Consider the following 18,750-nt stretch of genomic DNA (forward strand, 5'->3'; position numbering starts at 1 on the left):
GCCTTTCCTCCCATACCACTCCTGCCCAGAGTTCTCATGAAGATCAGGAACAACTGGGCCCAAGTCATCATTGTGGCTCCTGATTTGGCATGGAGATTCTTGGATCCCCAGCTGTTGAGCATGGCCATTGGTCCGCCGATCAGGCTGCCCCTTTGGGAGGATCATCTTTTGCAGCAGCTGAGGGTTTTCCTCCAGATCCTGTCAGCTTTCCTGCAGGGAGATTACGTGGCAACAGTTGACGGCTTTCGACCTTCCTCCTGAAGTCGGCAATGTTATTCTGTCAGCTAGGGTATGCGCCTGACGTTGGGGCGAGTGTGTGGCATGGTGTGCAGAGAAACAAGCGGACCCTCTTTCTGCTCCCCTCTCTCAAGTTCTCCTGTTTGTTCATTCCCTCGCCCAGTAGGGCTCTGCTGTTAAGTAAGGGATATGGGCTCTGCTGTTCAGTAAGGGATATGTCTGTTATCTGCTTTTTTGTGGTTGTCTGATCAACCTTCCCTTTTCCAGTCTCCGTGCAGTGTAGTTCCTAGGAATCCCCAGGACCTGCGCGTTTTGAATGACCTAAACTGAGGGCTTGGTGTCCAAACTGCCCCCCAACAGGGTATGTCAGCCGTCAGACCAGCTAGATCTACAGTGCCACTACCACACCCCTGTATCTTACAATGGTGTAGATAGTTTCATGCATCCACTGAACATCACAACCCTGATTCCTCTGGGATCGTGGAAAACAGTACAGTACTTTTCGCTCAGTCACTTGTGCTTACTTATTCACAGGATGGCGATTAGGACGTTTCACTAATTTTTTATTGGTCTAGCGTCAGTCTTGTGTAAAACCATATGTTTGAGGCATATGAGCTGCAGATCACACACTAGGATAGATTGCCATCTGGTGTTGGGCTCGGATGCTTGCAGGTTGTTGTCTTCAGAAGAAGTCTTTGTGGTCACGAGATAGGGGACTCCTCCCTTGGATGACAGTGCGCATGGGCATCAACTCCATCGTTAGATTATTTTTTTCCGTCATTGGGTTCGGATGCAACTTTTCCGCTCTGGTTGGAAATCTCAATTCCAAGCTTTTCGTAGCGCAAAACTTCCACAAAACATCGAAGCACCTTCATTCTCGACATCGATTTAATTAGCTCGATTCCGGACATCGACGCGGGCCGCTGGGCCTATCCACGCCGTTAGACCTACGGCTCATGGAAAGGACGCCTTTCAAAAAATGCCCCCAGTGTGGAGCAAAATTTCCTCACAGTGACGACCACAAAGTCTGCAAATGTGCCTTTCACCTGAACACAGAGTCCAGCTGTCCAGCCTGCGCATCCTTTCGGTCCAAAAAGACCATTCGAGATCGAAGGGCTTGAAGACACATCATGGCACAGAGAACAGCTCCGGAACCAGGACATCTTTGATGAAGGCCCCGATGTCCCAGAAGACGATTCCGAGGATCTACAAATAATCTCCGAAGCAGACGACTCAGACGACCCCATCACTCCTGGGCAACGTTTGAGTACTTCTGCCCCTGCCCCAACCCCTCCAAAATCAAAGGCATTGGTCAAGACTTCACCTGCTGGCCCCAGTCGAGACCGAAAATATCCTTCAGAAGCCCCGCCTCCGGACTCTGCTCCGAAGAAACATAAGCCTTCCGGTAGCTCAGGACCAAGCAAACCGCATGTCATTGTTCAACCGGCACCTTCGGCACCGAAGACAAAAGACCACGCTGCACCGAAATTGGCTCCCACGCCTTCGGCCTTGAAAACACCAAGGCCAATAGATAAACCGGCACCGAAGGTTCCCAAGCCTAAGGATACAACTTCGGCTCTGAAACCATCATCGGCACCAAAACCAACGGCTAAGGACTCTCATACACCTCCTAAAGCCAAAAACTTCATGATCAACCAAAACCTCGATCAGAACTGAAAAAATCGGTACCAAAGACTGTTCCCGGGAACAAGAACTTTTTCATCCAGATCCCATCGACCCAAGGCAGAAAAAGATTTATATTAACCCAAAGACTGGACATGTGCCCAAGGGTAAGTCGAGCGCTATATAAGAACACACATACACACACACATACATGTCACTGCGGTGCCATGTAAAAAACGGAAACATCGCCTATGCCCCCTTCCTCTCCTATACTGCCTTCTAACCCTCCCCCTCTGCCTACACCACCCTTACCTATACCCTCTCCATCACATACACCATCTCCACAGGATGATGATGACCTGGGGGTGGGGGTGACCCTAATGATCCGTTCACGGATCTAGATACCTCACCACTTGATTGGTGTAGGACAGTAGGATCTGCACTTATGTTGCCCCCACTTTTTTCTGATGTATACACTGGTTTCTGGCCCTAGTCTGGCTCCCTGCTAATCAGGGCCCCAGTCTCTCTGAGCATATTAGATGCACTATTGATTGGATACTGAGGTACTTTATGAGCCCCTAGTATATGGTTCCCTAGGTACCTAGGGCATAGGTACTTCACAGCCCTACCAGAGGCTGCAGCATGTATAATGCCACCCCTGGGAAGCAGACTCCATCTGACACCACGGGCCTGCTACTGCAGCCATTGAGGTAGTTTTAGCACTCCTCACAGAGATATAGGTTTCTCTATCTCACCATACACACACACAAACCTATCCGCCACCCCTATGGCAGGCCCTTTCAATCCTGAGGGCAGGGTGCTTGGTTTACAATGTGAGGGGGTGCCTCTGCCTGAGCAGGGCCCCTCTGCAGCTGGCAGGGTCTATTCATTGTGGCGGTTTGTGGATGCTGTTAAACCATATACTCTTGTGTATTATAACCTCGTGGTAAATGCTAACTTTGGAATGACTGCATCAAAACCTGTCGTGTTTGGTGTCAAACAACTTGGAATCATACCCCCACACCAGTAACTGGTGTGAGTATGATCTCACCCTTCTAGAGGGGACGACATGTACCTACTGTGGTAACACGGTAGAAATCTGAAAGAGCCCTGGCATCACAAAATGGATGCCACCAGCACAGACACGGGGCTGCCCTCCTGCTGCTGACTGAAACTCGCAGTGGAGGAAGCCAACAAAAGGCATCCTGTCACAGGGAGGTGTCACCACCTTCCAGACAGGATTTAGTGTATTGGAGCTGGGTGGGTGCACTCCTAGAGTGCTTTGAAGTCCTGCACTGGGGGAGCAGTAGGCTCCTCTGTGCATATGCCAGCTCAAACCAGATCAGGGGCTACCTGTCCCTGCTCTGGCGCGAAACTGGACAAAGGGAAATGGGTGTAACCATCCCCTTCCCTGACCCTCCCAGAGGAGTGGTCATAGAGCTAGTCCCTCCCCTATCTTCACTATAAGATAGCAAGCTTTGCCACTGCAAATCAGATAACCCTGGACGACGCTCTACAAAGAAAAATCCTGGCCCTTCGACGTTCCACTACCTTTGGAAGACAGAAGAATCTCCCTTGGAGTCAAGGAGTGACTCCCCTGCTTGGCAGGCACCAAAAACCTTAATCAATGATTACAAACGTTCCCACTCCCGCTGGAGTTCGAAGTCCCTGCTGCCCCGGAAGTGGATTTCCTGACTTCTCGACAGCCATTGTGAGTCCCCAGCAAAGCTGTGGCGAGTGGACCCCACGAGTGACTAGGAACAGTAATACCCGGGGACCGTGCACTATTGTCGAGTGCAATCCCTTCACGACGTTCTACGAACTTGTGCTTTGGACTATTTGTGGCCCAAGCCTCCAGCAGGTCTTGCAGCAACAATCAGCGGCCTACCCTGTCCCGAGTGACCGTGGGCTCCTGTGAAGCATTTCCCGAAGAGGCGTCTTCGCGATCCCTTGCCCGTTGGCTTGCGGGTCCTCCGAAGACTTAACGACTCAAAGGGCTCCCCTGGTTGCTCCAGGCCTGCCCTCACTTACCCTCACTGGGTGCGTCCCTCATACCTTGCTGGTCTGCACCATCGACTTTTTTCAGTCTACACAAGACTTGCAGTTGCCAAGGCTTGTTGGCTCCAATCCAGTTGCCGACACTGCCATCAGCTGCAGACGTCGTGGGACACTCCGAATCCAGCTGCTGGTCATCGTCGATCCCTCCTGGACCTCATGTGCGAAGAGTCAAAACACCAGCGACGACCTGAAATCACCCGACATCCTTGGTCAGCCATTTTCCTGGCCACCAGTCACTGGCAAGTGACTTTGAACACTGTCCCTTCAATTTTCAGGTCTTCAGCTTCTTGAAGCCACCCTTGGATTCCACCAGACACTTCTTCAGCCGACACAAGCAGCAAGTCTTCTTTGGTCTCCATAGAAAACAGCGACGCGACCGACACCAAAAGATACCTATGCACCCGGCTGCCCTGGATGAGGTAACTCGTGCACTCCTGTGCCCTAGTGTGTGTTGGCCCTCGAAGTACTTACCTTGAAAGTGGCTTGCTTGTAGACTTCCTCGAAGTGCCCTAAAACTTTAAAAATCAAACCGCTACTTGCACCATTATAATCCATAGGGAACCCGCGGCTGTGTTCAAACACTGCACGCGTCTCCTGTGGGCCTGTTACTTACCTGCTAACACTGCAGTAGTGAAGCCCCAGCGATTCTCCAGGCCCTAGGCCTTGTCATTTTGCAAGTCGTCATTCTTATACCATTTTCTTAGTATATGGTCTGGTACGCCCCTAGGGGTCCAGCAATATTTGTGCTTAATTTATTGTGAAACGTTGACATTTGAATGTGTATCTGGCTTCTTATCTCATAAAGAGATTAGTAGAATGTGTCTAGTAATAAATACATATATATTTGAGATATATATCTGTGTGGTGTCCTTTCATTTGGTAATTCAAGAGATTATAAGGTAGAACAAGCTGCTCTACATTCCTCTGAGACTTAGCCTGAAGACTGCTCTCCACAGCTACCACTAGGATAGCTTTCTTTAAAAGGTTCTTAAACCTATCTACCATAAGAGTCGAATTGGACTGGTGCAAGGTGGCCACTATAACTAGTGACCAGCATATGCCAGGCCTACTTCTCACAATTGAGCATTCCCTCTACCAGACATGCCTGACCCTCAGCCATATCCCTCCAAACCATCGCCTCCAGACGATCACCTGGGGTTAGGCCAATTATTAAATAGAGCAGCACTTTACCACGGCGTCACAATGCACTCTGACGCACCAGAGGAAGACTTCCTATTAGATACTTTTTTTTTTTATTATTATTATTATTAAAGTTAGGGCAGAGCACAATCACAGGAATAGCTATACAAATGCATTCTGTTGGTACATTATTAGACGTCACCGCTCATAACACTGTTACATCAGAATATTGGTCAGATCTCATCTACGGACCCATAGATAGCGCCTCACCCCTTCCACGCTTCAGATGGAAATATCCTCATTCGGCAATTCCGGTGGTTCACAGATAAAGCCCCTGTACTTGTTCCAGGCACCCCAAACCTTCCCCCATTTCTGCGGACAACCACGGTTAACATATGTAGTTTTCTCTGCTACCATTGCTTCATCCATGTCCCCACACCATGCCCTGACCCTCGGCAGGCATCTGGAGCCCCACAACCTGGCTATATTCCGTTTGGCGACCATCATGCCTAATGTGGCCCAGTCCTGTGCCGTATGGTTTAGATCATTTGGCTCCCATATATTCAACAAACATCTTTTAGGTTCTGGTGTTACCGATACCCCCTCCACTTGTGAGATAGTACGCATTACTGCCACCCAGTATGTCATAATCCTTGGACACTACCATATAGTATGATAAAAAGTCCCCTCTTCTCCGCATTCTCGCAGACCATACGGGTGTAAGGCATGCCCTATTTTGTGTAAGGTTAATCTAGTGAAGTATACCCGGTGCAGTATCTTCAACTGTATGAGTCTCAATCTAGAGGGTATTGCAACTTCCCGCGGTGAAGAGAGTGCCATCTGCCATTCCGAGTCATCCATGTCCCCAAGGTTTGCAAACCATTTGACCTTCAGCGCCTGTGTCGGGTCAGGTAGGTTATTTACTAATTTACGGTAAGTGAAGGAGGTGGCTTTTTTCGTCATGTAGTCAGTGAGGAGTCTGTCCTCTAATGGAGAGGCCTCCGGCAGGACGGTGTTGGGCGGTATTGCTGCCTGCAGTGCATGCCTAATCTGTATGTACCTGAATTGTTCAGCCGCGGCCAGCTCGTATTGTTCCTGCAGGCGTTCGAACGCCACCACCCCACCCCTCACCCACAGGTCTCCCACCGTAGAAATGCCTATGGCCTCCCAGGCGTTGAATCCTTTACTCTTTCTAAGCTTTCCCAGCCTTCCTGTATCCCAAAGTGGTGTAAGCTGTGTGATAACCCCCTGCCATCCCAGTTTCTTTTGCGCCATATACCATACGTCTATTGTATGTGCCGTCGGGCCAATCAGTGGGTTAGGTTGTTTTTTATTGTATAGGGCTGCCATAACTCCTCCATCTCCTAATAGATATCTGTCCGCCTGGAACGCAGGGTCGGACTGCGGGGCGTGTATCCATTGATTATTTTTAACTGCGCAGCCCAATAGTACAGCTGTATGTTGGGTAGCGCTATTCCCCCATCATACCAACCCCTAACCAGCTTTTCCATTGCAATTTGCACTGGTTTGTTTCCCCACAATAGACTAGAGACCTCTGTGGCTATTGCTTTAAAATAGCTCGCTGGTACCGGGAATGGAGTATTTTCCAGAGCATACAAGAATCGGGGGAGTGCCATCATTTTAAAGAGTGCTGCTTTCCCAGGCAGCGTCAAGGGCAATGCGTGCCAATGCACGGTATCCCGTTTTAGACGGTCCAAGGGGGCAGTACATTTTTGGTAATAAAGTCTTCTGGCTTAGGTGTCACATAGATCCCTAAATACTTAAAGCAGTCTGTCGTGATTAGGAGGTCACACCCTTTAGGCAGTTGTGGTGGCGGACCGTTAAGTATAAACAAGACCGATTTAGACCAATTTATGGTGTAACCCAACACCCTCCCATAGTTTTCACAAACGTTCAGCAGCACCATAAGGGAACGTCTGGGTGAGGCCAGGTATAGTAAGATATCATCTGCATACGATATGCGGTCCTCCCACCCCACCGCCCACTTGAGTCCCCTGATGGTTGGTTCCCACCTGATCAGTGCTGCCAATGGCTCCAACACTATGGCAAACAGCAAGGGGGATAACGGGCAGCCCTGGCGAGTGCCGCGTCCTAGCGGGAAATCCCCTGACATGTGCCCATTGGCCGTGACATGTGCAAGCGGCTTCGCGTATAACAGGCTCACCCATGCGCAGAATTTAGTGCCAAAGCCCGGATGCCGAAGGACCACAAACAAGAAGGGACACTCCACCATATCAAACGCCATGCGGGCATCTAAGGAGAGAATAACAGCCGGTTCTTCGATATAAGGCGTACGGGCCAGTACCCCATGGAGCCGTCGCAGGTTAAGGGCCGTGTTTCGACCTGGCATGAAGCCCGATTGGTCCGGGTGTATGAGGGTCGCCATATATGGCGATAAGCGCGTTGCCAGAAGTTATGTGAGTATTTTAGTTTCAGCATTAAGTAAGGATATGGGGCGATATGAGGTGCATTCCGCGGGAGGCTTTCCCGGTTTCGGAATTGCCACAATGGTCGCCATGTTTATGTATACAAAAGGCTATTGAAAATGATTTTCCTTTTGCCTAAAGGGTGGAGAGGATTCTGGGTCAGAGTAACACCTCCCTATATAATCAATTACACAATTAATTTTACTCCAACTGACCAACAAATGGTCAATATCAATACACGTGGATGGAATGATGTGAAGGAAATAATGAGGGGAAATTGAACTTCACCAATAGGTGAGCAAGGAAGCAATTCCTTTTGATTTAGGTACCCTCACACACCCTAGTGGTGTCATGCTTCATCATCGGGTCACCCCGACGCCTAAAAGTCGGGGTGGGCTCAACCACAGTGTTTGGAGCTCTTTGAAGATATTATAGACCAGGGGGGCTAGAAAATTAAAAACCTCAGGCAGATCCCCAGTTTCCCTTTATTATCGGGTCTGTCTGGGTTATTAAAATTACTAAAAATGGGGTCTTGATAGGAGTGGTATGGTCCTATGACCCTAGTGCCATCCGGGTGTATGAGGGTCGCCATATATGGCGTTAAGCGCGTTGCCAGAAGTTTTGCGAGTATTTTAGTTTAAGCATTAAGTAAGGATATGGGGCGCTATGAGGTGCATTCCGCGGGAGGCTTTCCCGGTTTCGGAATTGCCACAATGGTCGCCACCCTTTGGTCCCTCGGTAGTTCTCCCACTTCCAGACTTTAAGTGTACATGTTTAAGAGGTGAGGGGAGAGTGTACCCGCCATCTTCTCATAATATTCAACGGGTATGCCGTTAGGCCCGATCGCCTTCCCCGACTGTAATGACTCAATTGCTGACTTCAGTTCGTCCGCCGTGAGGTCAGCTTCCAGCGTGGCTGCCGCCTCCGGTGGTAACGTGGGCATTTTTATGTCGTGGAGGTAAGCCAGCGCCTCCTCCATGGTGTTGGTCGTCGCAGGGGTGTACACCTGTGCGAAGTAAGCGGCTAAGCCGTTTACAATTTCCTGAGGGTCGGATACCATCCCTCCCTCCTGTCAAGCTGCGCTATCCAGCTCCTCGCTCGTTCTTTCTTGACCAGCCAAGCCAGAAGCCTACCCGCCTTATCCCCAATTTCATATATCTTATGTTGTGTACTCTTTAACTTGGACTTCGTAATCCCCTTTAAGTGTTCTCTATATTCCTGCTGCTTAACACAGAGGGATTGTGCCGTTTCTGGTGTTGGGTGCTGCGTATGGTGGTCTTCAGCCTGCTGCAGACTCGATTCTATGTCCGCTAATTCCCGTCGCTGCTCACGTTTATGACCAACTATGGATGCAATGGCTTGCCCTCAGATAACAGTTTTGTAGGCCTCCCAAAGTGTGACTGAAGATGAGGCTGACTGTGTATTTTCTGTAAAGTAGAGGTGCGTCGCCTTGGTTAGGTCGTCAACGATTTTGTGATTATTTAAATACCCTGGGTATATGAGGTAAATGCGTCGCCTAACTGTGCGGTGACACGTATATGTAAGCATCAGTGGGGAATGATCCGATATCCCTCTGGAGTGGATCTCTATGTCCACTACGTTCTGTAGGCTGTCTGCCGATGTCAAGAAGTAATCTATCCTGGATAGACTATTATGAACTCCTGATTGGTAAGTGAACTGTCGGGTTGTGGGGTGACGGCATCTCCAGGCATCTAGGAGACCAAGGGCATCTATGAAACTCGTTATATTACTAGTGTGGGGTTTGGGAGGATGCCGGTCATTAGTCCCGCTGATTGTCGCATTGAGGTCACCCCCAATTATCATTTCTCCCGCTGGGAGGGCGAGCAGAAATTTACTGAGCGCTGGCAGGGCCACAGCGTGGAGCGCCGGAGGGATGTAGACGGACACTATATTAAAGGATCTTCCCTCCCACTGACAAGCTATAGCCGCGAAGCAGCCCTGTTCATCTGTCCATGATTGATGGATAATCAGGGGGGATTGTTTGGGTACCAGGATGCCTACTCCCCGTGACCCGGAAGAGAACTCGGAGTGCGCAACCATTTTAAAACCAAATCTGTCCAACGATTTACATTTTATCCCCCAGCCCGCGGACATTCCATATAACCAATGAGAACGGAACAATTGGGCCCATCTGACTGCAGTGCCTCAGCGTTTGCGTGATCCTGAGCCATCATGTCTATCCAGTTTGAAACTTAGTCTGTGCCATTGCGCGTCTGCCTTCTCTGTACCCAGTGTCTGTGTACCCTGGTGCATCCAATGCCCTAATAAAAACAACTAAAAGCATCCAACAGTGTGCTAACAGTCCCAGCCCCGCCTCCCTGCCTCCCTGCTTGACGGACCCCAAACTACCTGCCACCCCAACAGTGCAGAGTGCCTAAAACCCCTCCCCGATACCATTACGTGGGGGCGAGAGCTATCGCCCGCTGTCCTCGGAGACCCATCTTTCCCTCTGGATTCGTAGCGGTCTCGTTGTCCCTCTCTGATAGTTCGCATAGAGCGAGCGATGGGGCAGTCTCACTTCACTCCCTCGGATCTTTCTGGTTGCATCAATGACTCCCCCCGATCCTCTGCGCGAGGAAGTCTCGGTGGTGGCCCAGCAAGGTCAATGAGTATCAGGCCTGTTGGCCTATTCCCAGATTGCAGCCGTTAGGCTCCGTCCGCCTTGGTAGTGCCGTTTATTCCTCCGCACTGCAGCTAAGAATGCCACCCTCGCCTGCAGTCTGTTACATTACAACTTCTCGCTCTTCAGGTTCCTCACGGTGAGTGTGTCCTCCTTGTCGGCGCTCTGAACGCGGGGTTCTACGCCATCCCTCCAGCCATTCTTGTGCTTCTTCCGGCGACTGAAAGAACCATGTTTTACCGTTGGCTTCCACTCTCAACTTCGCAGGGAACAGCATCGAATATTTGTGTCCACGGTCACGGAACAGTTTTTTTACTTCCTGAAATCCGCGGCGCTGCTTCGTGACTGCAGCAGTGTAGTCTGGGAAGATGGTAATATTAGCGTTATCGAGTCTCAGAGGGGGGGGCGACACGCGCAGCCTGCAGTATCGCGTCTCTATCCCGGTAGTTGAAAATGCGGGCCAGGATAGGGCGCGGCGGGGCCCCAGGCTTAGGCTTACCCCCCGGCACTCTGTGCGCCCGCTTCACGGAGAAGTAATTGGATAGGCCCTGGGGGCGGAGATGCTTTGTGATAAGATCTTCTACAAACAGGTCAATGGCAGGACCCCCTGCCTGTACCGGCATCTCAATAAGGCGTATGTTCCGTCTGGAAAGCCCTTCCTGGTCCTCCAGCTTGGCTGCTAGTAGTTTGTCTGCTGTGAGCTGCTGCTTAAGTGCGGCCGTGTCGGTGGTGAGAGTTGTTGCCGTCACTTCCACCTCAGTTACCCTGTCGGACATCTTATTAAGGTCCACCCGGATTAAGGATAGTTCTACCGACCGGGATCCAATGCGTGCATCCAAGGATGTGTGCACTTTATTCAGTGTGGCCATAATGTCTTGCAGCGTCACTTCTTTGGCATCCCCCGTGGTCGGGCCCGGCCCCGCCTCGTGACTCGCAGGCTCCGGTTGCGATTTTGTGTATGCGTACTTTTCCAGCTTCGCCTGGTTTGGCCCCTTCGCATTTCTGCCGCTCATTGTCACTTGGGGTATGCTCGCACTGGGAAGACGCGCAGGAGTGGTAGTCACCGCCGCCTGCCAAAGGGCTGACTCCGCCCGAGCGGCCTGTCGGGTTTCCCACCCTGCTTCGCTGGGTCAGTATGCGCAACGTGCCGTCGGCCAGGCGCTCCGGACCAGGACTTCTGCTCTGGGCTAGGTTGGCGCCGTGTGCCACTCCGTGGCGCCCTCTGTAGCTATGGGCACGCTCACTCGCCCTCTCACTTGTGCTTCTCCTTGGGGCCGCTGTCGGAAGACGAAGCGCGCCGGGACTAAGCGTGTTCCGCCCCTTCTGGCGCTACCTGCAGCAGGGGGAAAAGAGCCCCACGAATATGCTCACTGTTAAGTCTCAAGCGGGTGGGGGGGGTCTCCCCCTCGGTCACCGTCGAAGCCGCTGAGGCGCTGCTCGTGTGAGCGGGCGTGTGGACCAGCGGGACGGCGCTTGCTGCCCGATAGCATTTGGCTGGTGTTGCAGAGCGCCACAGTACCTGGGCAGTCCCTCGACTCCTGCGGTGGGTCGCGCTGTCGTGGTCGCGGCTCCTTGGGCAGCCCGCGGGCGTGTGCCACCAACTCCTCGGTGTGGCAGCGGCGGGGGACACGTCTCGCCCCCGGGGCGGCAGTCCGCTCCCCCTCGCCTGCACCAGTATTATGCCTGCCTCTGTCCCGCTGGCTCAGGGGCGCCGCATCCAATGCCCCGCCCGTGTGGGGGGGGCCCTTCTCAGGCCGTCAGCCACTGCGCACTCACGCTCTGCGCGCCTCGCGGGCCGTCCCGCCGAAACTGCACTCCCCGGCTCTGTGCGCCGGGAGCAGGCCCCTCGCCGCTGCCGATGGTGTCAGCGCCCTCCGCTCCGCTTCAGACCGGGATGATCGGTCGCTCTCTGATTTCCGCCACCACCAGTCGAGGTATTTGCTGCAGGAAACCGCCGGATAAGTGCTCGGATGGTTAGAGGGCTCCTCGGATTACGGAGCTTCTCTAGTCTGCGGCCATTTTCCACGGCCGTTAGCCACGCCCCCCCCTATTAGATACTTTTGAAGAATCTCAAGTCTGTACACATTCTGCCTATGATTAAAGGAGTCATAAAACACGCCCCCGAGGTATTTAAAGACCCCGTCCGTGCCAGGATTCTTAACCCGAGGATAGACAAATATAGGCCTGCCCCTGAAGAACCTAATTACATCAAAGGGCAGCTCCCTTTGGATTCTTTGGTCATTTCCAATGCTTGGAAACGTGCCAACTCCCAAACCACAGGAGATACACCACCCCCCGACAAAGAATCCAAACTGTTAGAAGCCTCTGGCAAAAGAGTAGCAGCACAAGCCGCTAATCATTGGTGTATTTCCAACACCCAAGCCCTTCTAGCACACTATGACAGGGCCCACTACGACTAGTTAGAGAATCTATTACAACATCTGTCAGAGCAATTTAAAACCCAGGTAAATGACCTTATCCAGGAGGGAAAACTTAATTCAAATGCGTCAATTAAATGTGCGCTTGACGCCGCAGACACCGCCTCTAGAGCAATTAACACCAGTGTGCTCCTTAGACGACATGCCTGGCTACTCATTTCAGGCTTTAAGCCAGAGGTACAAACTACCATACTTAGTCAGCCATTCAATGGGAGCGGACACCTCCTCAACATTCAAAGCCGCTGCACAAACATCCCCCAGTAGAAGATATTTTAGAGGCGGATACAGAGGAAACCACAACAAATGGTGAGGTCGAGGTAATAACATTCGTCATTCGTACCTCCCCTGCTACAAAACAGTGACTTTCCTCCACGACCCCCCCCCCCCCGACCATTCCACACCGGTTGGGGGAAGACTTAAACAGTTCCTACTTGTCTGGAACTCCATCACAACAGACAAGTGGGTAAGGCAAATTATCCAGTATGGTTACTGCCTGGAACTCCCAACTAACCCCCGACCCCACATATACCACCCAAACAGCGTTCCATGTCACCAGACCATCTTACGCTCCTCAAACAAGAGGTTCTCTCATTGGTTCAAAAACACGTAATAGAACCAGTTCTCTTAGAACAGCAGGGTACAGGGGTATATTCACTCTACTTCCTAATCCCCAAGAAGGACGGGACTCTAAGACCAATACTCGACCTCAGAACCCTAATCTGTATATAAACTCAGATCATTTCCATATGATCACTCTTCAACAAGTGCTACTGCAACGAGGCGATTTCCTTGCCACACAAGATCTCAAGGACGCCTACTTCCACATACCCATACATCCTGCCCCCAGGAAGTATCTAATCTAAGGTTTGTGGTGGACAGACCACACTACCAGTTTAGTCCTTCCTTTCGGGGTAACAACCGTGCCCAGAGTATTCACGAAATGTCTGGCAGTAGTAGCAGCACATCTCAGAAGACAACAAATTCATGTCTTCCTGTATCTAGACGACTGGCCAATAAAAGCCAAGTCATTCAACAAATGTGTTCTACACACTCACCAAACCATCCAAATCTTACACAACTTGGGATTCACAATCAACTATCCCAAATCTCTTCCCCAACCCTCTCATATACAATCAGTATCTAGGAGCCACCATAAACAACTCCACAGCCCTAGCATATCCCAGCCCAGCCAGGATAGCCAATATACAAGCTCTTATCACGAAATTTCAAATCCAGCACTCTTTTAGCAAGACTGTTCATGCAACTCATAGGCATGATGGCGTCATGCATCTTCATTGTACCTTATGCAAGACTTCAAATGTGTCCCTTGCAAGAATGTCTAGCACGTCAGTGGAACCAGGCTCATGGACAACTCACAGATCTGGTGTTGGCAGACAGCGGCACACATCGCTCTCTGAAATGGTGGAACATAACAAACCTGTCCAAAGGGCGGCTGTTCCTAGAGCCTCTTCCACAGATAGTGCTGACAACGGACGAATCACTAACAGGATGGGGAGCCCATCTCCTCGGACACACCACTCAGGGCAAATGGACCACGCAACAGAGTGCTCCATATCAATTACCTGGAACTGCTAGCAGTGTTTCTAGCACTAAAATCATTCCAACTACATCTCCAGAACAAAACTGTCCTCATCCGGACAGACAACATGACAGCCATCTATTACATACAAAAACAAGGAGGCACACATTCTCTCCAGCTGTCCTAGCTCGCACAGAAATTTGGAGATGGGCCATTCCTCAGAACATATACCTACTTGCAGAACACCTTCCAGGGGTTCACAATCAAATTGCTGATCTGTTAAGTCAACAAACACAACAGATCCACGAATGGTAACTACATCCCCAAGTCCTACTGCCCTTTTTCCAACAATGAGGCCAGCCAGACATAGATCTGTTCGCCACACACAAACGCAAAATGCCCAACCTTCGCCGCCAGGTTTCCCCACCTGGAGTCAAAGGACAATGCGATATGGATGAACTAGTCAGGCAGATTTGCGTACGCTTTTCCGCATCTCCCACTCATTCCATTAGTGGTACGCAAGCTCAGGCAACAGTCTCTCAAACTGATCCTAGTAGCTCCCACATGGGCACGCCAGCCATGGTTCCCAACACTACTAGAACTCTCGCTAGTTGCACGCCAAAAACTGCATCTCTCCCCGTCCTTATTAACCCAGAACCATGGAGAAATCAGACACCCAGATCCAGGTCAACTGAATCTGGCGATCTGGCTCCTGAAGTCCTAGAGTTCGGTTACCTCAACCTGCCACCAGACTGCATGAACATTATAAAAGAGGCCAGAAGACCTACCACTAGAGCTTGTTATGCTGCAAAATTGAAAAGATTTGCCATTTACTGCACTAACAATCCTATACACCCACTGGATGCATCCATCCAGGACATCATTTGCTACTTACTACACTTGCAAAGATGTAATTTGGCATACTCATCCATACGTCTCCACCTAGCAGCATTAGCAGCCTACTTGCAAAATCGACAGCACTTGTCACTCTTTAGAGTACCTGCGATCAAAGACTTCATGGAAGGACTCAAAAGGATTATTCCTCCCAGATTACCACCCTCTCCAGTGTGGAATCTAAACATTGTTCTTACCAGGCTCATGGGACCCCCATTTGAACCTCTGCATAAATGCGAACTACAGTTCCTCACATGGAAAGTGGCTTTCCCTATCGTTATCACATCCCTCAGAAGGGTAAGGGAAATCCAGGCTTTAACCATACAAGAACCATTCTTACAATTACACCGTAACGAAGTGGTTCTTAGGACAAATCCGAAATTCCTTCCAAAAGTCATATCTCCGTTCCATCTTAACTAATCAGTAGAGTTACCAGTGTTCTTCCCAAATCCAGACTCGGTAGCTGAAAGAGCTCTTCATACCTTAGACGTTAAGAGCCCTTCTTTACTACATTGACCGAACCAAATCATTCCGCAAAACAATTTTGTAGCTTTCTCTCCACCACATAAAGGCAACCCCATTTCCAAATATGGGATAGCTAGGTGGATAGTTAAATGTATCCAAATATGCTACCACAAAGCTAAACGCACATTAACGGTTCCCCCTAGAGAGCATTCCACACGCAAAATAGGGGCTTCCATGGCATTCTTAGGAAACATTCCCTAAGAAGATATTTGTAAGGCAGCCAAATGGTCTACAACACACACCTTCACTAAACACTATTGTGCTGACGTGCAAGCAAAGCAACAAGCTTCTGTGGGACAGGCTGTCCTTAAAACTTTATTTCAAACTGCTGCAACCGATACAGGTGACCACCGCTAGGGGAGATACTGCTATATAGTCTATCCTAGTGTGTGATCTGCAGCTCATATGCCGCGAACGGAATATGCTACTTACCTGTATGCATCTGTTCTTGGCATGTAGAGCTGCAGAGCCACACACGCCCACCCACCTCCCTGGGACCTGTATCTGTTCCAGCATTGTCTTACTTAGACATCCCACATGGACAGCGCTCTCTTTTCTACATACTCCATTTCCCATCATGGCGAAAAATAATCTAACTATGGAGTTGATGCCCATGTGCACTGTCATCCAAGGGAGGAGTCACCCATCTCGTGACCACAAAGACTTCTTCCGAAGACAATAACCTGCAAGCATCCGAGCCCAACACCAGATGGCGATCTACTATCCTAGTGTGTGGCTCTGCAGCTCTACATGCCAAGAACAGATGCATACTGGTAAGTAGCATATTCCTTTATGCGACAATCAGGAGACAAAAGCCTATGAAAAATCGCAAGTACTAAAATAGGAAACAGATATATTTCTACCATAGTGCTAAGAAGATGAACATAAACAGTTCAGATACGACAGTAGCACTTGCATACTCCTATGATGCGCCCTACGTAATTTGCCTTAATGTACCTAGCCTTGATATGTAGGTGTAGCATGTATAGGTGTATAGATATACATGTATGTATATAGCCAAGAATACCCTAGGGAAGAACCAACCTCACTTGATGGTAGAGAATGAAGGACCCCATCTCTGCTCAGAGGATGACACCCCACAAGGTAGAGTAGAGTTCTCTTCTATTTGGCAGGGGGTAAATAAGGGTCTTATATACTAGAGTGGTCACTCCAGGGTTTCTTCTAGAATCGATATGTTTTGAAAACAATCATAAATGTTTTTCTAAAATACATGCGATCATGTGCAGCAGGCCTGTTGGCCAAGGATGGAAAAAAGTGATTACCTTTATACAGAATAATTAGGCAGTGCCTGAGGACAGGTTTATGTACAGGTTTATGTACATCAGGTACAGGGGTTATGATGGAATACTAAAACATGAGCAAGTTACTAGGTAAAAGCTCACCTGTTCAGGACCGTTATTGTTGAGTGGATGGGACGATGTATGCGAAAACGGGATATACATGACAGGACTAGCCTATAGGACATGACATCCTTTTGTACATAGGTTTTGAAAGTTTGCAACATGCATTTCCTTCTCCTTGTTATTCCTCAGTGGGACCTTAGTCTGGTCCTGATGTTCCAGATGTGCTCTCCATTAAAGCTTTTACAACTGTTCTCTCAGGCTCCTTACCATCAAGACAGCCTTCCTGCTGGAGATAATCTTTACCCAGAGTGTCTGTGAGCTTCAGGCCTTCTCATATGAGGCTCCAAACCATCATTCTGCCCACTTCTTATGTTCTGCTTCATCCCTCCAAGGAAGAGGAGTGATTTTACCACCTGGACCCTAAAAACATAGAGTTCTACATTTACAGTTCTGGGTGGATGACCTACGATTTGTGGGGTATTTCAGAGTGAAGAAAGAACCCTGGACATCTGCCTTGGGGCAACGTGGGCTTCCTTGCACACATTTATCAAACACTACTACTTGGGCATTCAGGTCCGTAGGAACGGCCTCTTTGCCCGTTTGGTCCTGCAGGACTTCCTCATATGAAATTGGTCTGCACACCCACCTCCTGGGGAGGTATTGCTTGTGCATATTTTCTAAGGTGAGAAATCTGCTGCTAGAAGCATCTATTTAATGAACCAGTTATTTACCTTTGACGCCTTATCTGGTAGAGACTTTCTAGCAACAGATTCTTTACTGACCCACCCATCCTCCTCGCTCCTCCTCCAGCAGGGTTGACACCACACAGAGCTGTGCAACACCACCTACCGGCACACTGGGGTACTGCTAAAGGAAAAATCTGAATCCAGTTTGACGCCTGGGGATAGTTCGAAGGTAAAGAATCTGGGGCTAGATAGTCTCTACCAGATTATGCGTTATAGAATGTAAGTAACTTGTTATTTCACTCTCCTTCCTCAGGCATTTCCCGCCACATTCTCTTGACGACCCTCATTTATATAAATGTTAATGGGCAGAAAATTGATTGGCCAGCAACTGCTGCACTTAGGATTTATTTTCAACTCCTATAAAGTTTAACTTGGCCTACCGTATTTTGACATTATGTTTCTTCTGTACGAACGAAGGTGGGTGAAGGCCAATTAACTTTTTGTACAGCTTTGCAATAGTCTGCATGTAGTTCGATCCTCATTGCCCTTTTTTCTCCTAATATTCCAGGACCGGATCCCATTATCTTCTACCGTTGGTGATCCCCAACCTCCCTTCAGACCGGTTAGTATCGCATTTGACTTATTGTAGTAGCTCATGCCTCTGTTAGCAGTATCCTGTTGTCCTTCATTCCAAAGTGTGCTATGTTTTTCACAGATTTGTTTGTTGTCGTGAATCAGCTGACCATATTAAAAATGTGCTGCTGTGAGCTAGTACGATGGAAATATGCAAAAGTTACATTTTTAATAGGTTTTTCGTTTCAAATACAATGAATGACACAGGGCTTTACATTTAGAGTTTGCAGATCCAATGTAGAGCTTTCTCATACTTTTCTGTGCTACTTACTGCAGTGAGTACTACGGTGATTTTGCACATCTGAAATATTTCAAATGGTGGAAGTCAGTGAGCCATGTGTGGCGCATTAACAGCTAGGGGCTGCAGATGCTGAGCCTTTTTTTTGTTTGCAGCACTTAACGATTAGGCTTTCATAAATTGACACCAAAGGTTTTTGGGTCAGCTTTGTGTCCATTGTTCCTACTTGTTGGGCTTATTATAGGTGCCCAGGATTTGTGAATCATTCTAGAAGGAACCTAGAAGT

The 18,750-nt window shown here is 49.4% G+C and overlaps 1 protein-coding gene across 1 annotated transcript in view; it reads left to right on the top strand.

Moving 5' to 3' along the window:
* Positions 1-18,750, top strand: part of TENT4A (terminal nucleotidyltransferase 4A) — a 535,327-nt gene that overhangs the window by 454,851 nt on the left and 61,726 nt on the right. The window contains exon 12 of the mRNA XM_085606105.1: positions 18,162-18,215. Within this exon, the coding sequence (XP_085462231.1) occupies positions 18,162-18,215 (54 nt within the window). The remainder of the gene's footprint in view (positions 1-18,161; positions 18,216-18,750) is intronic.

This window comes from Triturus cristatus, chromosome 5_1 (assembly GCF_964204655.1).
Source record: "Triturus cristatus chromosome 5_1, aTriCri1.1, whole genome shotgun sequence".
NCBI classification, from domain to species: domain Eukaryota; kingdom Metazoa; phylum Chordata; class Amphibia; order Caudata; family Salamandridae; genus Triturus; species Triturus cristatus.